This window comes from Oryctolagus cuniculus, chromosome 2, assembly GCF_051225735.1.
Source record: "Oryctolagus cuniculus isolate XC-2025 breed Fujian yellow rabbit chromosome 2, ASM5122573v1, whole genome shotgun sequence".
Classification (NCBI taxonomy): domain Eukaryota; kingdom Metazoa; phylum Chordata; class Mammalia; order Lagomorpha; family Leporidae; genus Oryctolagus; species Oryctolagus cuniculus.
This window is the reverse complement of record NC_142868.1, coordinates 910,691-931,600: the sequence shown is the minus strand read 5'-3', so window position 1 is coordinate 931,600 and position 20,910 is coordinate 910,691. Positions and strand designations below refer to the sequence as shown.

The window sequence follows — 20,910 nt, the reverse complement described above, 5'->3', positions numbered from 1 at the left end:
GCCCGGCCACGCAAGCATTGGAGGGGTGAGGCCGAGGTTAGCAGCTCTGTCCGTCCGTCGTCCCTTTGGCTGTGGGGAGGGAGGAGCCGATGGCCCTCGGCCGCACTCGGAGAGACTGTGGCTCGGTGTCTCCAAGACTGGAGAAAGACGCCGACACACAAACTCAAGGCCGCAGTCAACTCCCTGCAAGTTCAGGTTCGCGAGTGACAGGCGCTCACGGGAGGCCAGGGGTGAGGCAGGGCTGGGCGCCCGCACCCACACAGCCCGGCCCTGGCTGGTGCAACCGCTGGGTGGAGACTGAGTCCTGCTACCCGCGTCCCCCGATAAGGGACCCAGCTGGGCTCCCACAGCGGCAGAAGCAGCTCCACTCTGCAGGCCGAGAGGATTCGTGCTGCCCCCATGATTTCCAGCGCTCGGAGCAGCGCCGCGCAAGGAGGCAGCAGGACGGTGAGGCCGTGCGGGCCCGGCATGGCCCCCGAGTTCCGGAACCCCCAACCTCGCCAGCCGGCTCAGCGCTGCCTCTGGGGAACCCAGGCCAAGGCCGACAGAGGCTCCCCGGCCCTGTTCGCGGAGCTGCGCGTGGACTGGGCTGCTGGGTGCAGGGGGACAGGGTGAGGTCTTGCATCCACCGCGGGCTGCGGGGTAGTCACTGTCGTTTTGACTTAGTTTCCCTGATGAGCAGTGAAGGGGAGCGAAGTTGCTGATGCTCCCGGCCCCTGGGGTCTCTCTCTCTGTTACCGGAGAAAATGCAGGGTTCCTGTCTTCGCGCAAGAAAGAATTCAGGTGTGAGACAGAGAGTAGTGGGAAGGAAATAGCAAGGTTTATTAGGGCAGGGACATCTGTAAGAACAGATGGGCACCTCTCCAGACAGGACCTGAGAGAGTGCACAATCGCTCGGACTGGGGGAGAGCGAGGTTACATGGCTGAGTGGAGGGATTCTACCTGGGCAGGCAGGCGGGCGGCTCAGCAGAGAGGCAGAGGGCTGAGCGCACAGTCCGGTTGAGGCCGGGGGTGGGGGTGGGGGTTAAGGAGATGGGTCTCTGTCTTCACACATCTCCTCCTGAAACAAAGGAGTTTATGGCTGTAAATACTAAGAAGCTCCTATCTGAGTTTTCCCCTGAAGGTATCAGACAGGAGGAAGCCTCGCTGGCGCCATCCTGGGTTCAGAGGAAGGGTGAGCAGGGCCCCCTGGAGAATGGGGATCAGAGCAGGGTGTTTGAGATGCAGAGACTGGGCTGCACCTGGGAGACTGTGGGAGACTGTCAGGCAGGAGGGGCGGGGACCCCCACCTGGCAGGTTATCGGGTAGAAGGGGCAGGGCAGGGTGCGAAGGCCGGGCTGCCCCTGGAACACTGCCAGCAGATGCAGTGCTGGACATGGACGTCCTCTCTGTAGGCCTTTATGTCACACACACACGCTCATAACTGACTTCCTGCCTAGCATCTGCACAGCAGGCCTCGGAGCCCCACCTGGCGTGAGGCAGACAGGGCAGCGCTGGCCGGAGCACCGGGCCTGCAAGGTTTGTCTCTCAAGCCCCGGGCTCACAAGGACTCCCCCACGCCGCCCCCAGGCCCGAGCCGGGTTCACAAGGACTCCCCCACGCCGCCCCCAGGCCCCAGCCGGGCTCACAAGGGCTCCCCCACGCCGCCCCCAGGCCCGAGCCGGGCTCACAAGGGCTCCCCCACGCCGCCCCCAGGCCCGTGCCGGGCTCACAAGGGCTCCCCCACGCCGCCCCAGGCCCGAGCCGGGCTCACAAGGGCTCCCCCACGCCGCCCCCAGGCCCGAGCCGGGCTCACAAGGGCTCCCCCACGCTGCCCGGGCTCGTCCTCTTCCCGCCAGGAAGGACCAGGGTGCAAATGCCAAGTCAGGTCAGAAAATGCAAGATTGCACAGATTTCCCGAAAGCCTGCCAGCGTCTGAGAGCTCAGCAGAGAGAAACAGGGGTCCGGAGGCCGGACAGACGGCGGCAGGAGGGGCGGGGGCGGGGCCGACGGCGGCAGGGGGGGCGCGGGGCGGGGCAGACCCAGCTGGGCGGCAGGAGGGGCGCGGGGCGGGGCGGGGCAGACGGCGGCAGGAGGGGCGCGGGGCGGGGCGGGGCAGACGGCGGCAGGAGGGTCGGGGCGGGGGCGGGGCAGACCCCGCTGGGCGGCAGGAGGGGCGGGGCCGGGGCAGACCCAGTTGGGCGGCAGGAGGGTCCGGGGCGGGGGCGGGGGCGGGGCAGACCCAGCTGGGCGGCAGGAGGGGCGGGGGCGGGGCCGGGCAGACGCGGGCAGGAGGGGCGGGGGCGGGGGCGGGGCAGAGGCGGCAGGAGGGGCGGGGGCGGGGCAGAGGCGGCAGGAGGGTCCGGGGCGGGGGCGGGGCAGGCCCAGCTGGGCGGCAGGAGGGGCGGGGGCGGGGCCGGGCAGACGCGGGCAGGAGGGTCGGGGCGGGGGCGGGGCAGACCCAGCTGGGCGGCAGGAGGGGCGGGGGCGGGGGCGGGGCAGACCCCGCTGGGCCGCAGGAGGGGCGGGGCCGGGCGCCCGGAGGGAGGATCGCTCGCGGCCACTCCCCCCAGCCAGGATGCGGGGAAACCGTGTAGACGGAGCACAGCTGAGCCCGTTCACGCCCGCACCGGTGGCAGGCGCCGCGCTCGGGTGTGGACGGGATTCCGGGGCCAGGCTGCGGCAGCGCGTGGCCCGACGGACAGGACAGAAAGCCACGGGCGGGGGGCGTCCACAGGGATCGCCTTGTGCCTACACCGACGTTGCCGTTCTGTTAGCTTCCCGGGAAAGAATTTTCTGGAACAAAGCGTCCGGTCAGGTTGACGCAGGAGGTGGGAGTTGACTCCCAGGAGGGGCTCTGGGGTGAAGCGAGGCGGTCTGGACTTTCAGTCCTTCCTCGGTTCCGTCCGCAGAGTCGCGGGGAGGTGCTGCCCTGCCTGCAGCCCCGGGAAGGAGACCGCAGCTGGCGTCGCTCCAGCCAGCAGCCTGGAGGCCGCCCCTCACCTGGAGCAGGCCGGGGCTCCTGTTTGTTAGTTAGAAGGGTTTGTTTATCTAAAAGCGGAGCTCCAGAGGCGTGGGGAGGTCTTCCAGCCGCTGGCGCATTCTCCGATTGGCCAGAACCACCGGGGCTGGGCCAGGAGCCAAAGCCGGGAGCCAGGAGCTTCTTCCGCGTCTCCCATGCCGGCGCAGGGCCCAAACACCTGGGCCATCCTCCACTGCCTTCCCAGGCCACAGCAGGGAGCTGGATCAGAACTGGAGCAGCTGGGACCCAAACCAGCGCCCATGTGGGATGCTGGCATCTCGGGCGGTGGCTTTACCGGCTACACCACGGCACCGGCCCCTTCATACCGGCTGTAATGGCGGTGCTTCCGTCGGGAGAGGCGTGTGCTGACGTGGGTGCATGTCGCTCCCCCTCTTCGTGGAGGAACGACACAGGACCCTGCGCTGTTCTTTCTGTCTGCTCGGCCCTCCCCGGGTTTGCTGCTGGTTCTTCCCGGGTTGGCTACTATCCCTTCCACCTCCGTGGAAGGGCAGTTCCCCCTGGCCGCATTCCCCACTTCCGCAGGGGAGCGGCACACCGCCGGCCGGCTCTTCTCGGGGGCTGCACGGGTTCCCTTAGATGTTCCCCTTAGATGTTCCTGGTGCATGCCGTCTCTCTCCTCCTTTATAGTCCTCCTCCGCCAATCCCAACTCGGCTGAGTACGCTGCTCTCCAATCAGGAGCAAGTCCTACAGTTAATTGGTTGAACTGGAGGCAGCTGTGCGGAAGCTGTTTACTTCTCTCCCAGCGCCATATTGTGGGAGAGCAGATGCATAGAATAAGTCCTAATTCGAGCAACTTAGTCTAGTCCGGATTGCTCCCCACAGATCCCCCTTTCTTTTTATTTTTTGGCGTTGATACGCGCCTGTCTTCGGTGTCCCGCAGCACACACTCTGCTGTACTTGCTAGAGTTGCCACAGGCTCTTACAAGTCCTATCAATCAGGCAAACCGAATCCGGGTCCTCTCTTCGCCATGTTGTGAGGAGGTTTTTAGGCGCTGATGCGTGCCTGTGTTCGGTGACCTGCGGCTCACACTCTGGTCGAGCCGCCTGCTGGCGCTTACCGCCTTAATTAGGCAGACCGAATCCAAGCCTTCTCATTGCCTTTTTGTGGGGAGGCCTTACTGATGTTAATTCGTGCCTGTCTTCGGTGACCTGCGGCGCATAAGCTGCTAGCCGCCGCAGGTGCTCATCGCCTCACTTAATCAGGCAGACCGAATCCAAGCTCTCACAGTGCAGTGTTGTAGGGAGGCCTTTCTATTTCTCTATTTCTCTATCTCCGGGCATTCCTATTTCTCCCATTTCACTTCTATCTTCCAGCATTCCCATTTCTCTTTTACTTCACTTCCAAACTTCTGTTTCTCTTATCCCTGCGGCTTTCCGGCACCTCGCCCCGCCGGCGGGTTCCCGGCTCTGCGCCGCTTCAGCCCGCGCGCCTCTCTGCGCGGCTTCCCGGCTTTGCGCGGTCCGCGGTCTCCACGCTTAACCCTTTCGCGTCTGAACCACGGCCTACGCCAGCGTTCCCTATCTATTCACGCCCCGTGCTCTCTCTGCACGCGGCGGCTTCCGCGAGTAACACAGCGTAGCTTGCGTCTCCGCCACTAGGATTCAATCTAAGTTCCCCGGGCTAGCCTGGCGAATTCAACCCAGCGTACGTCTCCGCCCCACGATCTGGCTTCCCGTCCTTTGCTCCCCGGGCTAATCAGACGGATCCCAATCTGGCTTACGTCTCAGCTTCTGGTTTCAACTTTTCGCCCCCTATTCCCGGGCTAACTTGAGAACCCCAAAGTGGCTTTCGTTTCCGCCTCGGCCTGCCCCCCGCGGCTTCAATTTCCCTAACATTTTTCTCTACCCGGTATATTTCCCAAGCTTTCCTCCAACAATACTCCTCCCTCATTTCTCCTGGCCTCTCCCCACAGTCTGCGTCCGAGTCTGTTTGTTCTAGCTTTCACTTTCTGGCCTCTCCCCACAGTCCGCATCTGAGTCTGTTTGTTCTAGCTTTCACTTTCGCTTTCGACCTTAGAGATTCCTCCCAGCTTCCCCCCGTAGTCCGTATCCGAGTCTATGCCTAGGCTTTCAATAGCTTCTTCCGGCTCCTTTTTCGTCCGGCTTTTCCCTAGGCTGTTTGCTAGTCTCTCTCTCCGATATTTTCCCAGTTCTTCCCGTTTCTTCCCTCCTAAGTTTCATATCCGAGTCAGGTTTCCTATCCGAGCTAGGTTTCCTATCCGAGTCACGTTTCTTCCCTCCTAAGTTTTCTATCCGTCCTAGGTTTCCTATCCGAGTCACGGCACCATTATGTCGCTCCCCCTCTTCGTGGAGGAACGACACAGGACCCTGCGCTGTTCTTTCTGTCTGCTCGGCCCTCCCCGGGTTTGCTGCTGGTTCTTCCCGGGTTGGCTACTATCCCTTCCACCTCCGTGGAAGGGCAGTTCCCCCTGGCCGCATTCCCCACTTCCGCAGGGGAGCGGCACACCGCCGGCCGGCTCTCTGGGGGCTGCACGGGTTCCCTTAGATGTTCCCCATAGATGTTCCTGGTGCATGCCGTCTCTCTCCTCCTTTATAGTCCTCCTCCGCCAATCCCAACTCGGCTGAGTACGCTGCTCTCCAATCAGGAGCAAGTCCTACAGTTAATTGGTTGAACTGGAGGCAGCTGTGCGGAAGCTGTTTACTTCTCTCCCAGCGCCATATTGTGGGAGAGCAGATGCATAGAATAAGTCCTAATTCGAGCAACTTAGTCTAGTCCGGATTGCTCCCCACAGGTGCAGGGACCCAGGCACGTGGGCCATCCCCTCTGACGGCTGTGGGAGCAGCCAGGACTGGAACCCGCGCTCGAGATGGTTGCTGGTGTCGTAAGCGGTGGCTTCACCTGCTGTGTCACGGCGCCGACCCCAAAATGGGACTTTGCGTTGTGCAGTGAAGTACGTGGATTAGAGAGCAAACCACGCCCAGGCAACGGGATCGTCTGCAGGAAACCAAGGGCCCACGGGAAAGCTGTGGGACAGACGGGTTTAGCAGGGCGCCAGGCGCCGAGAGCCAACCGTGGGCGGCACGGGCCCAGCACCGGCTGGGAGCCGAGCAGGTCTCGGAGGGAGGGGGTCTCCAAACTCCGGCATCCCCGTGGATTTCAAAGGGAGGCAGAGTGACGGGGAGAGACAGAGAGAGCTCCCGGCCCCTGGCTCACAACAGCCAGGGCCGCGCCAGGCCAAAGCCAGCAGCCAGGAGCTCCAACCACGCGTGCCACGTGGGCCTCCCAGGCGCCTTAGCAGGGAGCTGGCCGGGACGTGGGTGTGGGGGTGGAGCCAAGGCACTGACACAGGTGAGGCAGCCGCTGACCCTGCTGGCCGGAGACGCTGCCCAAGCACACCGAGCTCTCCAGGGCGGCTGGACTGCAGCCTGATGCAGTCAGCAAGCTGTGGATTTGCAGGCCCGCCCCGGGACTGCCTGTCCTCGCCCTTCGCCCACCTGTCACGCCCAGCCGCGGCCTCCCGCCGGGCGGCCAGCTTGAGAGCTTCCAGGCCGCGTGCTACGAAGTTGCAGGCAGCAGTGAGCAGAGTCGCAGGTGGGCTTGTTAGGCGGGAAGTCAGTTATGAGCGTGTGTGTGTGACATAAAGGCCTACAGAGAGGACGTCCATGTCCAGCACTGCATCTGCTGGCAGTGTTCCAGGGGCAGCCCGGCCTTCGCACCCTGCCCTGCCCCTTCTACCCGATAACCTGCCAGGTGGGGGTCCCCGCCCCTCCTGCCTGACAGTCTCCCACAGTCTCCCAGGTGCAGCCCAGTCTCTGCATCTCAAACACCCTGCTCAGCATCCCCATTCTCCAGGGGGCCCTGCTCACCCTTCCTCTGAACCCAGGATGGCGCCAGCGAGGCTTCCTCCTGTCTGATACCTTCAGGGGAAAACTCAGATAGGAGCTTCTTAGTATTTACAGCCATAAACTCCTTTGTTTCAGGAGGGGATGTGTGAAGACAGAGACCCATCTCCTTAACCCCCACCCCCACCCCCGGCCTCAACCGGACTGTGCGCTCAGCCCTCTGCCTCTCTGCTGAGCCGCCCGCCTGCCTGCCCAGGTAGAATCCCTCCACTCAGCCATGTAACCTCGCTCTCCCCCAGTCCGAGCGATTGTGCACTCTCTCAGGTCCTGTCTGGAGAGGTGCCCATCCGTCCTTACAGATGTCCCTGCCCTAATAAACCTTGCTATTTCCTTCCCACTACTCTCTGTCTCACACCTGAATTCTTTCTTGCGCGAAGACAGGAACCCTGCCATTTCTCCGTAACAGGCTCCGACCTCGTCCCCTGTGAACTCCCACATCTACCGTGGGACGGTCGCGATTCCGCCGTGACACCGTCACACGCGCCGGTTCCAGCCCCACCTGCTCCACGGCCGACCCAGCGCCCCGGAGGGCAGCGGAGGACCCAAGGGCTCGGGCAGTGCGCCCACGTGGGAGACCGGAAGACGCTCCCGGCTTCGGCCTGGCCCAGCCCTGGCCGTGCAGCCATTCGGGCAGCGACCGGGGATGGACCGTCTCCCCCACCCCCAGCTCTGCCTCTCAAATACGTGAAACCTTCCCCCTAAGGATCTGTGATCAAATGAAGGGATCTTCAGTGATGTCTGCATTTAACCACCAACTCATAAAAGGCCTCAGGGTCCAACAGGTGCCTCCTACGAGTCAGTGGGCCAGTGGGCGCTCAGGTGCCCGAGGGCCCAGAACCTCCTGCAGCCTCCGGACGGCCCCTGCGAGCCGAGGCCAAGTCCCGGTCTCCCCAAACCGCCCCAGAGGACTCGGGGCCTCTCTCCCCTCTGGGGGGACACGGCGGGCCTCTCTCCCCTCTGGGGGGGACACGGCGGGCCTCTCTCCCCTCGGGGGGGGGGGGACACGGCGGGCCTCTCTCCCCTCTGGGGGGGGGGACACGCGCGGGCCTCTCTCCCCTCTGGGGGGACACGCGCGGGCCTCTCTCCCCTCTGGGGGGTCACGGCGGGCCTCTCTCCCCTCTGGGGGGACACGGCGGGCCTCTCTCCCCTCTGGGGGGGGGGACACGCGCGGGCCTCTCTCCCCTCTGGGGGGACACGGCGGGCCTCTCTCCCCTCTGGGGGGACACGGCGGGCCTCTCTCCCCTCTGGGGGGGGACACGGCGGGCCTCTCTCCCCTCTGGGGGGGGGACACGGCGGGCCTCTCTTTCCTCTGGGGGGACATGCGCGGGCCTCTCTCCCCTCTGGGGGGGGACACGGCGGGCCTCTCTCCCCTCTGGGGGGGGGACACGGCGGGCCTCTCTCCCCTCTGGGGGGGGAAACGCGCGGGGCAGGGCGGCGGCGGTCAGCTCCGAGCTGGGGCCGCGAGGACCACACGGGCACTCTGGGAGGAGAAAGCGAAGGGCCGGCTGCAGACAAGAGCTGCTGTCGCCTCCCACCAGCCGCCGTGCGTGTCGCAACGCTCTCGGCAATGAGCATTCCACGGCGGCTCCTCGGCGCCCGCTGCTACGTCATCTCCCGCCGCCGTGCTGAGGCCGGCGCCATGCTGCGGTACGGAAACGTCAGGTCTGCGCCGCGGCCGCCCGCCTGTGCCTCGCTCGAGGCCCCGCCCCCTGACGTCATCGCGCGAGCCCACGGGCGCCGCCATGTTGGGGGTCCTCGCCAGGGGCGCGCAGGTGTCTGCGTAAGATGCCGGCGCGGCGGCGCGGGCTCCCCCAAGATGGCGTCCATGCGGGAGAGCGACACGGGCCTGTGGCTGCACAACAAGCTGGGGGCCACGGATGAGCTGTGGGCGCCGCCCAGCATCGCGTCGCTGCTCACGGCCGCCGTCATCGACAACATCCGCCTGTGCTTCCACGGCCTCTCGTCGGCCGTGAAGCTCAAGCTGCTGCTCGGGACCCTGCACCTCCCGCGCCGCACCGTGGACGAGGTGAGCGGGCGGCGCGCCGGCCCCGGCCGTGCCCCGACGCCCGCCGTCTGCCCTCCCGACAGACCCGCGCCTCGTACCGCCCCGGCCCTCGCGCCTGCCCTCCCCCACCCCCGCCCTCGGTTCCCCACCCCCGGCGCTGCGGACAAACGCCCCTCACGTCCCCCCCACAGCCCCCCTCACGTCCCCCTCACGTCCCCCCTCACATACCCCCCTCACGTCCCCCCTCACGTCCCCCCTCACAGCCCCCCGCCTCACGTCCCCCCTCACAGCCCCCCTCACATACCCCCTCACATACCCCCTCACATTCCCCCCTCACAGCCCCCCTCACATCCCCCCTCACATGCCCCCCTCACGTCCCCACTCACATACCCCCCTCACATACCCCCCTCACATCCCCCCTCACATGCCCCTCTCACGTCCCCACTCACATACCCCCCTCACATACCCCCCTCACGTCCCCCCTCACAGCCCCCCTCACGTCCCCCCTCACAGCCCCCCTCACATGCCCCCCTCACATACCCCCTCATCCCCCCCTCACGTCCCCCCTCACAGCCCCCCGCCTCACGTCCCCCCTCACAGCCCCCCTCACATACCCCCTCACAGCCCCCCTCACATCCCCCCTCACATGCCCCCCTCACGTCCCCACTCACATACCCCCCTCACATACCCCCTCACATACCCCCCTCACGTCCCCCCTCACAGTCCCCCCTCACATACCCCCCTCACAGCCCCCCTCACATGCCCCCCTCACATACCCCCCTCACAGCCTCCCGCCTCACATACCCCCCCTCACATGCCCCCCTCACATCCCCCCTCACATACCCCCCTCACGTCCCCACTCACATACCCCCCTCACATACCCCCCTCACATACCCCCCTCACATACCCCCCTCACATCCCCCCTCACAGCCCCCCTCACATACCCCCTCACGTCCCCCCTCACGTACCCCCCTCACATACCCCCCTCACAGCCCCCCTCACGTCCCCCCTCACGTACCCCCCTCACATGCCCCCCTCACGTCCCCCCTCACGTACCCCCCTCACATGCCCCCCTCACAGCCCCCCTCATGTCCCCCCTCACATACCCCCCTCACATACCCCCCTCACAGCCTCCCGCCTCACAGCCCCCCGCCTCACGTCCCCCCTCACAGCCCCCCTCACATACCCCCTCACATACCCCCTCACATACCCCCCTCACGTCCCCCTCACGTCCCCCCTCACAGTCCCCCCTCACATACCCCCCTCACAGCCCCCCTCACAGCCCCCCTCACATACCCCCCTCACAGCCTCCCGCCTCACATACCCCCCCTCACATGCCCCCCTCACATCCCCCCTCACGTCCCCACTCACATACCCCCCTCACATACCCCCCTCACATACCCCCTCATCCCCCCCTCACGTCCCCCCTCACAGCCCCCCGCCTCACATACCCCCCCGCCTCACGTCCCCCTCTCACATACCCCCGCCTCACATACCCCCCCCCTCACGTCCCCCCTCTCCTGGTCCCTCAGGTCTTCCCCCCACCCGCATAGCCTCGCGTCTCCCCCTACCCCGCTCCTGACTGCACCCCCATCTTCCCAGCGAGTGGCCCCTCCTGACACCCCCCTCACGCCTCCCTCCACCAAGGTGAGGGGGCGGGGGTCTTCACGGGTGGTGTGGGCTCGTGGGCCTGCGCTCGGGTCTGCGGGGGAGGGCGGGCGGGGGTCTTCACGGGCGGTGTGGGCTCGTGGGCCTGCGCTCGGGTCTGCGGGGGGGGGGCGGGCGGGGGTCTTCACGGGCGGTGTGGGCTCGTGGGCCTGCGCTCGGGTCTGCGGGGGGGGAGCGGGCGGGGGTCTTCACGGGTGGTGTGGGCTCGTGGGCCTGTGCTCGGGTCTGTGGGGGGGGGCGGGCGGGGGTCTTCACGGGCGATGTGGGCTCGTGGGTCTGCGGGGCGGCCCTGTTTCCCGCGGGACCCCGGCAGCACCTGCCTGTGCGTGCACAGATGGGGGCGGCGCCCCGTGTCCCGTGTCCCGCTGCTCCCCGCCGCATCCCCCGCCCCGGCCCGGTTCCCGCAGTGCGGTGCGTGTGGCAGTGGTGGGTGCCGGGTCGCTGGGCCATGTCCTGGAGTGTGGAGGTGCCGCCAGGCCACGTGGAGTGGCCGTGACACTCGGGAGCGGCTGTGACGTGGGGTGCCGTGGCACTCAGTGGCTTCACGGACAGTGGCACGTCAGGGGTGGCTGTGGCGTGGGGCGGCCGTGTCACTCAGGAGTGAGCATCTTTTTGCTTGCTGTTTGGTCCTTTTTTTTTTAAGATTTATTTTCTATATTTGAAAGAGTACAGAGAGCGAGCGAGCGAGCGAGCGCGGTCTTCATCCGCTGGTTCACTCCCCAGATGGCCGCCGCGGCCGGCGCACCGCGCTGATCCGATGGCAGGAGCCAGGAGCCAGGTGCTTCTCCTGGTCTCCCATGGGGTGCAGGGCCCAAGCACCTGGGCCATCCTCCACTGCACTCCCGGGCCACAGCAGAGGGCTGGCCTGGAAGAGGGGCAGGCGGGACAGGACCGGCGCCCGCATGGGGTGCCTGCGGGCGGCGGCTTTATCCCACTGCGCCGCAGCGTTAGTTGCCGGTTTTTTTTGTGAGTTGGCTTTTCAGGTCTGTTTTCCCTCGGTTCTTTGCTTGTTGTGAGTGTGATGGAAGTGGTCCTTTTTCGGTGGCGTGTGTGACAAGCAGACCTGGAGACCCCGCAGTCCTGGTCGTCAGCTGTGTGCCGGGGTGGCCCGTGCGCGCTGAGCCAGTCCCGGCCTCCGCCGCTGCGCCCCCGAGGAGTCTGGGAGGTCAGCGCCCGGGCTCAGGTGGGCCCTGGCTGTCCTTGTCCGTGCGCCGGCCACGCGTTTTCTGTCGCGGCGGGAGGTGACTGCGAAGGTGGTTCTGGGGTGCAGTGGCGCTGGCCCATCTGCCGGTGTTGTGGGTCGGGGCGATCTGAGGGATCCGGCAGCTCGTGGAGAGCCCACGCGGGAGAACACTGGGGCGCCAGCGTTTGGGTACTGAAGTGAGCTGGCGCTGACCTGCTGCGCGTGGGCAGGCGGGCCCTCGGGACAGGGCTTCAGTCTCACCGTGGAGGGACGGGGAGCTCCGAGGTGCTCTGCGGTAAGCCCCCAGGACCCCCGGTTCACGAGTGGCGACTCGGGCTGATTCTCATTCAGGACACAGGCACGGAGAGGCGGTTCTGGGCTGAATGCAGGAGTCGGGCCGCCCGCAGGCTCTGCAGGCAGGAGGCTGGCCGAGGGCGCAGAACACGGAGTGGCAGCGCAGACCGTGCGCGCCCCACGGTCCCGGGCGGCGCCCTCCCTCCTCAGCCCGCACAGCCGTGCTGGAATCAGGCGGAGCGGAGCTGGCCGTGGGGTTTTTCCCAGGGGGCTTGGGATCCTGGAGTGTGGACAGGAGATGAGACGCGGCGGTACCCGTGGACGCCATGGCTGCTGTGAGCGCCAGGGCCCGGCAGAGCAGAAGTGCCCGAGGCGGCACCGGCGTCCTCAGGTGGACCCTGCAGGTGCAGGGAGTGGTGGCGTCTGCTGGTAGGCGAGCGCCCTGCTCGCTGCTGTCGGCACTGGGGGCAGCCTTGTGGGCGGCTCCCACGTGAGGGGCAGGTGCTGCGGTGCAGTGCTTCACCCCACTCGCCGCGCCCTCGTCCTGCTGGGAGAGCGGTGGAAGATGGCCCAGGCGCTTGCGCCCCCGCGCCCCCGCGGGAGACCCTGGGGCGGGAACCAGCAGGTAGAGGCTCTCTCGCCGCCCTCCTTCTCTTCTCTGTCACTCTGCCTTTCACGTGTGACAGAGAAACACTCTCGCGTGGCCGGCTCACGCCGCGGCCGGCTGCAGTGGCTGGGAGCGGGGTGGGAAGTGGGCAGCTGGCACTGCGGGACTCGGCCAGAGCCAAGTGGGCGGGCTCTCCCTGCGAGCCCAGCCCAGCCCCGCCCCAGCGCGGCACCTTTAGGAACGTCCTCAGGGCGCCGTCTCCGCTACTGGCAGCAAGACCGTGGGCTGCAGGCTGGCGTGGCTTCCCAGCCTGGAGGGGCCCGTGGTCCGGAGGGCGGCCTGGCTGCGCGCCTGACTCCAGGCCTGGGCGCGGCTGCTGGCCGTGGCTCTGGGGCATCTGGGGAAGCGGACCAGCGGACGCGGTCACCTCGACCTCTCTGCTCTCAAGTAAATGATGCCTCAGAAGGTCTCTTGAACCTGACGGGGCTGATGTTGAGAAATGAAGTTTAAAAATGTTTTGAGTTCACTTTGGAAAAAAGTTAAAGTCATTGAGGGGGGAGGGAGAGGGAGAGAGAGGGGTCCTCCATCCGTTCACTCCCCAGGTGGCTGCAACAGCTGGAGCTGTGCCGATCCGAAGCCAGAAGCATCCTCTAGGTCTCCCACGCGGGTGCAGGGCCCAAGGACTTGGGCATCTTCCACTGCTTTCCCAGGCCACAGCAGAGAGCTGGATGGGAAGTGGAGCAGCCGGGACTTGAACCCGTGCCCACGTGGGATCCCGGCACTGCAGGCGACGGCTTTACCCGCTGTGCCACAGCACTGGCCCCAGTACCTTTATTAAGGAAATTCTCTGTCGGCTGGCCCGTGCCGTGCCCCTCACTCGGGGCGCCCTCTGTCGGCTGCTCTGTGCCGTGCCCCTCGCTCGGGGCGCCCTCTGTGTCCCCTCCTTGTCCTGGCACGTTGGCAGGTTCCAAGGTCCGGTGCTGCGCCTTTCTGTTACCAAGTGATTTTCCGTCCTGTGGGTCTGTGCACTTGACTCATCAGCTGATGGCTGATGGGCATTCGAGGTATTTGTTACAAGTGGTGTTGCCGTGAAGGTTCACCATGTTTCTCTGTGTGTGTGTGTTTGTGTGTGTGTGTACCTGGCTGTGGGATTGTGGGTCGTGCGGCGCTGGCTGTGGGATTGTGGGTCGTGCGGCGCTGGCTGTGGGATTGTGGGTCGTGCGGCGCTGGCTGGGGGATTGTGGGTCTTGCGGCGCTGGCTGGGGGATTGTGGGTCACGCGGCGCTGGCTGGGGGATTGTGGGTCACGCGGCGCTGGCTGGGGGATTGTGGGTCACGCGGCGCTGGCTGGGGGATTGTGGGTCACGCGGCGCTGGCTGGGGGATTGTGGGTCGTGCGGCGCTGGCTGGGGGATTGTGGGTCACGCGGCGCTGGGCGTGGATTTGCCGGGCCTCGTGGTGCCTGCTAGCGCTGGGCGGCACTGTTTTATGTTTGCACGTTGAATTTTATCAAGGGCCAGCAGTGTGCCGCCTGCAAGCCCTCGTGCTGGCAGAATGGCGTCGGCCCCGCCCGGTGTGGTCAGCGGTTAGGGCGCCGCTCCCGCGCCAGGGTGCGGCCTGAGCCCAGTCCTGCTCAGCTTCCGATCCAGCTCCCCGCTAGTGTGCCTGGGAAGCAGCCAATCAATAACAAATTTTAAAAATTGAACAACATGACCAACTCAGGTTTGCCTCCGAATTCTTCTCAGAGGTGGACTGATTTGAAGAGCAGAATGCGCAGCGGGGGACAGAGCTTCCAGCCTCTGCAGGGTCAGGGCTGAGCCGGGAGCCCCGTGCCGGCCTGCCCCTCCCCGTGTGCGCCCCAGCAGGAGCGGGCTGGAGCAGAGCCGGGCCTCTGATACTGGGTGGGGCCCCTCCGCGCCTGTGCGCCCGGGAGTGTCTTGCTCTGCGCCTGGCTGCCTTGGGCCCACGTGGGCAGAGGCGACGCTGCGCGGTCGGGGAAGAGTGGCGGCGTATCTGCGTCCCTCCGCGCGCGGCTTCGCGGGCCGTGGTTTCCTCCTGAACGTTGGCCGGAGCTCGGGGCGGGAGCCTCTTGGGCCTGGGCTTTTCTTTGTGGGAGTTTTTGACGTTTATTTTTATTTGAGAGACGGGGGCAGGCTGTCACGGACAGAGCGAGATCCTTGCTGGTGCAGCCGCAGCCGGGGGCTCCATGCCGGTCTCCGTGTGGGGGCTGCGGCCCGGCGCCCGCGGCACTGCCGGCCCCACTAGCCGAGTGTGGGCGTGCGTCTGCAGCCGGGTCTGCCCAGCTCGCGGGCGCCTGGGGTGAGGTGGCTAGCGGCGCCCTCTGACCTTCTGGGGGCAGCAGCCTCGGTCCCGCGTCCTCGTCCCGGAGCTGCGCCTCGGCGTCTCCTCCGCCTCCCTCCTGCGCGGCCTCGGCCCTGTGCCTGCCGCTGTCTCCTGCGCGGGCGTGGAGTTTCTTCCGGTTGCACCCGCGCTGCGCCCTCAGGTTTCCACGCGCGCTGTTTCTTTACTGAGGCCCAGTGTTGTCCGTGGTAATTTCCTCACTGGTCCCTGTGTGCTTTACAATGCTTCTCGGGCCGGCGCTGTGCCTGGTGGGTTACGTCACTGCCTGCGACCCCCGCGGCCCTGGGTGACAGCAGCCAGACAGCACGCCACCAGCTCCACTGTCAACTCTTCTGTCTCGAGACGCACACTGGGCTGGCGGCCTGGCGCAGCCCCGGCATTGAGGCCATCTGGGGAGCCAACCGGCGGGTGGGGAGCTTTCTCTGTTTTCCCTCTCCGTCTCTGTCATTCTGCCTTTCGAGTAAATAAAGTACATTTTGCTAAAGAAGGTGTTTCTCGATTCGCACCATGGAAGGGGAGGGTTAGGGTACGTTTCTATCAGTGACGTGCAGCGTGTGACGCTCTCGGAGAATGCGGCCCGCGGAGGCTGGAGCTGGCAGGCACTGCACCCCGGCGCGCTGGCCTACACCCACCCCCTCAAGGGGAGAGCGAGCGAGCGAGCGAGCTTCCATCCACGGCGTCACTCCTCAGATGGCCAGTGAGGAGCCAGGCGCTTCCGGGTCTCCGCGCCGGGTGCAGGCCCCCAGGGCCTCCGCGTCCTCTGCTGCCTTCCCAGGTGCGGTAGCAGGGAGCTGGCGCGGGCGAGGACGCGGGCTGCTTTCCTTTGTCCGTGTGTGTGGAAGGCCCTGGGCCCCGTGGGAGTCGCTGCGTGGGGCGGGGCCGAGGGGGAGCCTGCCACTCAGCGGCTCTCCGCCGGGCCGTCGGCAGTGCCGCGGCTCCGGTCGCGCCGGCCTCGTCGCCTTGTCAGCCTTGCTCACTTGGCACATCCTTTGCGTGTGTGTGATTTGCTGTCATAAATTTTTTTTGGTAATTTTTTTTTTTTTAAGATTTATTTATTTCTTGGAAAGGCAGAGCTATAAGGAGAGACACGAAGGTCTTCCATCCGCTGGTTCCCTCCCCAAATGGCCGCAACGGCCAGAGCTGGGCCGATCCGGAGCCAGGAGCCGGGGGCCGCCCGGGTCTCCCAGGCGCTCGGGTGGCGAGCAGTGCCCCTCTGCCTTAGCGCTGGGCTGCTGTCCCTGGTCGCTCTGTTGGGGGTGTCAGACGCTCGCTGGTTTTGGACGTGACGCACGTCTCCCACTGTCACCTGCTCCTGCGCCTCGGGAACTGCTGGCCTCTGGCCTGCGCCTGTGAGGTTCTAGATCGGCTGGATCAGGGTGTGCCAGGCGCCCTCCGGGCGAGAACTGGAGACCCTTCCCCTGCGGGCTCCTGGGGAGGGGAGGCGAGGGGAGGGGAGGGGAGGCGAGGGGAGGCGAGGGGAGGGGAGGGGAGGCAGGGTGTGGAGGCTTCGCTTCCCAGGCGCTCTCCTGGCTTGCATGGGGAGTTGGCACAGCAGGGCTCCGCCCTCAGGCCCCCAGCAGGGGAGGAGGGCGTGCTGCCACCCCTGCCCCTGGGCTGGGCCCGCACCCCTGAGACCAGGGAGCCCCTGCCCGGGGTTTGCCTCCTCTCACCCCCGGCGTCCTCTTCCTCTCGCCAGCTGTCCTCGTGGTAGTGGTGGGGACCGAGGGTCCTCCGGGTTCAGGGACTTGGCGTGGGGCGGTGCCTGGGCGGAGTTCACACCCATTTGCTGGCCTTTTTGGGCAGTCTGGGCCTGATGGGAGGGGGAGTGTCAGGCACTGGGTCACCCCTGGACACCTGTTCGCGGTCTCAGCAGGGGAAGGGGCTCCTCTGGCGGGGGCAGCTCTCTCCTGGTGACGGGGGTGCCTGCGGCGTGGTTGGGGCGGCACGTGCAAGCTGACTGGCCCCAGCCAGGCCCTCGCCCGCGCCTGAAGAGCAGAAGGGGCTGTCGGGAGGTGGGGGCAGCCCCGGGGTGGCCCCCCAGGGGTGCCGTCAGGGTCTGCAGTGTGGGGAGGCGGCGGCAGGGCAGGGCGCGGTTGCTGCCCGGGCCCGGCGGCAGCGTCTCCTGTCCCGCAGATGAAGGGCGTGCTGATGGAGATCGTCCAGCTGGCCGCGCTGGACTCGGACCCCTGGGTGCTCATGGTCGCCGACATCCTCAAGTCCTTCCCGGACACCGGCGCGCTCAACCTGGACCTGGAGGAGCAGAACTCCAACGTGCAGGACATTCTGGGGGAGCTCAGGGAGAAAGGTGCGCGGGGGGGGGGGGGGGGGGGCACCTGCTAGAACCCGCGAGCCTCCACGAGGGGCCGAGGGGGCTCCCAGGCGACCTGCTGGGCTCTGACCTGAGGCCAGGGGGGCTGGGGGCCGGCGCTTGGCAGGTCCGGGGAGGCCACCAGCGGGGGCGGGCGCAGCTCGCCGTCCTCCCTTCCCGCGTGGGGCCGCCCGGGCCTGACGCCTGCTTCCGGGCAGTGGGCGAGTGCGAGGCGTCGGCCATGCTGCCGCTGGAGTGCCAGTACCTGAACAAAAACGCGCTGACCACGCTCGCCGGGCCCCTCACGCCGCCCGTGAAGCACTTCCAGCTGAAGCGCAAGCCCAAGAGCGCCACGCTGCGGGCCGAGCTGCTGCAGAAGTGTGAGTGGGCGCGCGGGGGCGCGCGGGGCGCGCGGGGGCGCGCGGGGGCACCCGCCGGCACTCCCCTGCACCGCGACGCGGGCCGTTTTGGTTTTGATTTTTATCCGTTTGAAAGGCAGAGAGACAGACAGCCGCCGGGAACTCGGATCAGTCTCCCAGGGGCGGGGTGGGCGGAGTGCCGTGCCCGCCCTGGGGTCCCCACACTGCTTTGGGGTGCCCTGGCCACCCTGGGGTGCCCGTGCCTGCCCTGGGGTCCCCACACTGCCCTGGGGTGCCCGTGCCCGCCCTGGGGTGCCCGCGCCTGTCCTGGGGTCCTCGTGCCCGCCCTGGGGTCCCCCGCACTGCTCTGGGGGTGCCCCGCGCCTGCCCCGGGGTGCCCACGCCCGCCCTGGGGTCCCCACACTGCTTTGGGGTGCCCTGCCCACCCTGGGGTGCCCGTGCCTGCCCTGGGGTCCCCACACTGCCCTGGGGTGCCCGTGCCCGCCCTGGGGTGCCCGTGCCCGCCCTGGGGTCCCCACGCTGCTTTGGGGCACCCACGCCCGCCCTGGGGTGCCAGCGCCTGCACTGCTCTCGGGTGCCCGCGCCTGTCCTGGGGTCCTCGTGCCTGCCCTGGGGTCCCCCGCACTGCTCTGGGGGTGCCCCGCGCCTGCCCCGGAGTGCCCACGCCCGCCCTGGGGTGCCCACGCCCGCCCTGGGGTCCCCACACTGCTCTCGGGTGCCCGTGCCTGCCCTGGGGTGCCCGCGCCCACCCTGGGGCCCCCGCGCCTGCGTCCAGGCGGAGCGCTGAAGCGGACGCCTTCCCACAGCCACGGAGACGGCGCAGCAGCTGAAGCGCAGCGCGGGGGTGCCGTTCCACACCAAGGGCCGCGGGCTGCTGCGCAAGATGGACACCACAAGTAAGACCCCACGCGTGGGCGCTCGGCGGGGGCCGCGGCGCTGGGCGCGCCCACCTCAGCCAAGGCTCCGCCCGACCCCTCTGCTGAGCTGTCGGGGTGGGCGCCGCGTGCTGCTGTGGGCGGGGCCGCAGGGTCAGGAGCCCCGAAGGGAGGACGCGGCTGATGGGCTGATGGCGCCCCCCCAGCCCCCCTCAAAGGCATCCCGAAGCAGGCGCCCTTCCGGAGCCCCACGGCGCCCAGCGTCTTCAGCCCCGCGGGGAACCGGACCCCGATCCCGCCGTCTCGGACGCCGCTGAGGAAAGAGCGGGGCGTGAAGGTGGGCCCGCCCCGGCCCCCGCCCCCGCCCCCGCGACGCGCCCCCCGCCCCGGCGTGTGACTGAGACGGGCTCTCTCTCCGGCAGCTGCTTGATATCTCCGAGCTGGACATGGTCGGCGCCGGCCGCGAGGCCAAGCGGCGGAGGAAGACCCTGGGTGGGTGGCGGCGGCTGGGCGCGGGCCGGGGCGGGCGCGGGCGGGGGGCTCCGCTGCCGGCCGCTGACGGGGTCTGGATGGGCAGCAGATGCGGAAGCGGTGGACAAGCCCGCCAAGGAGGAGACGGTCGTTGAAAACGCCACCCCGGACTACGCGGCCGGCCTGGTGTCCACGCAGGTAGCGGCGCCTGTGCCCCCGCTGGTCCGAGCGCGAGCGTGCGTGTGCGTGCAGGCCCTGCCGGGGCGCCGGGAGCAGTGCCGGGGGTGGGGGGCGGCAGGGGAAGCCCCCGCGGGCACCATGGCCTCTGTCTTGCAGAAACTTGGGTCTCTGAGCAACGAGCCGGCGCTGCCCTCCACGAGCTACCTGCCCTCCACGCCCAGCGTGGTCCCCGCGTCGTCCTACGCGCCCAGCGCCGAGACGCCCCCAGGTGCGCTTTGCAAAGTCCGAGCTGGGCCGGCCGAGCCCGGGCAGGGCAGCGGCCCCTCACCAGGCCCCTCTGCCGCAGCCCCGCCGTCCCGGGAAGCCAGCCTGCAGGCCGCCCAGCCGCCCGAGGAGCCCGGCGCCCCGAGCCCCACGCTGCCCGCGCAGTTCAAGCAGAGGGCGCCCCTGTACAGCAGCAGCCTGAGCCCCGCCACGCCGGCGCCCGCCGCGCCCGCCTCGCCCCTGACGCCCACCACACCCCCGGCTGCCACGCCCACTGCTCCGATGCCCCCCGTGGCCATGGTCCTGCAGGCGCAGCCCCCCACCCAGCAGCAGCAGCAGCAGCCTAAGAAGAAACTGTCGCTCACGGTAGGTGTGCCGGGCGGGACAGCCCCCTGCGCCTGGAGGTGCGGGACACCCACACCGCCTCCCCCCTGCGCCTAGAAGTACGGGACACCCGCCGCCTCCCCCCTGCGCCTGGGGGTGCGGGACACCCACGCCGCCTCCCCCCTGCGCCTGGGGGTGCGGGACACCCACGCCGCCTCCCCCCCCTTGCAGAACGAGCAGATGCTGGCTGCCCAGGAGATGTTCAAGACCGCCAACAAGGTCACGCGGCCCGAGAAGGCGCTCATCCTGGGCTTCATGGCCGGCTCCCGAGGTGCGTCCCCGGGGTGGGCCGACCCCGGGGTGGGCCGTCCCCGGGGGGTGGGGGCTCCTTGGCCCAGGGGCTTACCCAGCAGCTCGTGCTCCCACAGAGAACCCGTGCCAGGAGCAGGGGGACGTGATCCAGATCAAGCTGAGTGAGCACACGGAGGACCTGCCCAAGGCGGACGGCCAGGGCAGCACCACCATGCTGGTGGACACGGTGTTTGAGATGAACTACGCCACGGGCCAGTGGACACGCTTCAAGAAGTACAAGCCCATGACCAACGTGTCCTAGGGCTGCCCACCGTGGCCACTGGCCCCGAGAGACGCGAGCTCCGAGCTGAGGGACCCCCGGCGGCCCCGGCTCCTGGCCAGGCCCCGGGCCTGTTTGTTCTTAGAGCTATTTTTCCGGGGTGTGGGTTATAACGTGGGGTACTTTTGTGTGATCTGACACTTTTTTTGGATTCAGTAGTACATTTCTGGATGTTGACATTAACCAGAACGTTGTGATTTGTAACGTTAGTGACAGCTGTGCCTGTGGGAGTTTTACCTTTTTTCCTTAAAACCCACTGACAGCAGCGGGGGGTCTTTCCTGGGGTGCCGAGCCCCTCCCCCCTCCCCCGGGGCCCACAGGGCCGCCACAGAGCCCCATCCTCCCCGCCCGCCCCAACACTTGTCTCGGAGCCGTGGGTGTCCACGGCGCACCTTGGGGACCTCCTTTCACTGTAAAACCTCTGCTAATTAAAGGCAGCTCTTCTAACAGACGCCGCGGAGCCGTGCTTGGGGC

General features: G+C 67.5%; 1 protein-coding gene and 2 long non-coding RNA genes across 6 annotated transcripts; 2 read left to right on the top strand and 1 right to left on the bottom strand.

Moving 5' to 3' along the window:
- Positions 1-798: 798 nt before the first annotated feature.
- LOC149127659 (uncharacterized) lies at positions 799-5,935 on the bottom strand. Of its 2 annotated transcripts, none has more exons than XR_016228632.1 (2): positions 3,328-5,935; positions 799-1,060 (listed from the first exon to the last, which is right to left on the bottom strand). It is a non-coding gene; the product is annotated as an uncharacterized LOC149127659 (long non-coding RNA). The 2 variants fall into 2 exon arrangements; XR_016228627.1 differs by lacking the exon at positions 3,328-5,935 and adding an exon at positions 1,796-1,984.
- Positions 5,936-6,304: 369 nt separating this feature from the next.
- On the top strand, positions 6,305-7,838 carry LOC149127658 (uncharacterized). 2 transcript variants are annotated; one of them, XR_016228618.1, is made up of 3 exons: positions 6,305-6,576; positions 6,966-7,083; positions 7,294-7,838. It is a non-coding gene; the product is annotated as an uncharacterized LOC149127658 (long non-coding RNA). The 2 variants fall into 2 exon arrangements; XR_016228617.1 differs by lacking the exon at positions 7,294-7,838 and having other exon boundaries at positions 6,966-7,226.
- Positions 7,839-8,609: 771 nt separating this feature from the next.
- On the top strand, positions 8,610-20,887 carry NELFA (negative elongation factor complex member A). Of its 2 annotated transcripts, none has more exons than XM_051836697.2 (11): positions 8,610-8,913; positions 17,137-17,308; positions 17,530-17,691; positions 18,498-18,587; positions 18,773-18,903; positions 18,989-19,058; positions 19,147-19,235; positions 19,374-19,485; positions 19,564-19,847; positions 20,037-20,136; positions 20,234-20,887. In XM_051836697.2, the coding sequence occupies exons 1-11, from the start codon at positions 8,704-8,706 to the stop codon at positions 20,416-20,418; spliced, it is 1,605 nt and encodes a 534-aa protein (XP_051692657.1). In that variant the 5' UTR covers positions 8,610-8,703; the 3' UTR covers positions 20,419-20,887. The 2 variants fall into 2 exon arrangements, with proteins under 2 accessions (XP_051692657.1, XP_051692656.1); XM_051836696.3 differs by having other exon boundaries at positions 19,144-19,235.
- Positions 20,888-20,910: the final 23 nt, after the last annotated feature.

Excerpts from the sequence above, each read along its gene's own strand:
- NELFA (XM_051836696.3), top strand. The coding sequence starts at position 8,704 with ATGGCGTCCATGCGGGAGAGCGACACGGGCCTGTGGCTGCACAACAAG. Across the intron at positions 19,236-19,373 it reads CCGGCCTGGTGTCCACGCAG|AAACTTGGGTCTCTGAGCAA; the intron begins GTAGCGGCGCCT and ends TCTGTCTTGCAG. Across the intron at positions 20,137-20,233 it reads CTTCATGGCCGGCTCCCGAG|AGAACCCGTGCCAGGAGCAG; the intron begins GTGCGTCCCCGG and ends GTGCTCCCACAG.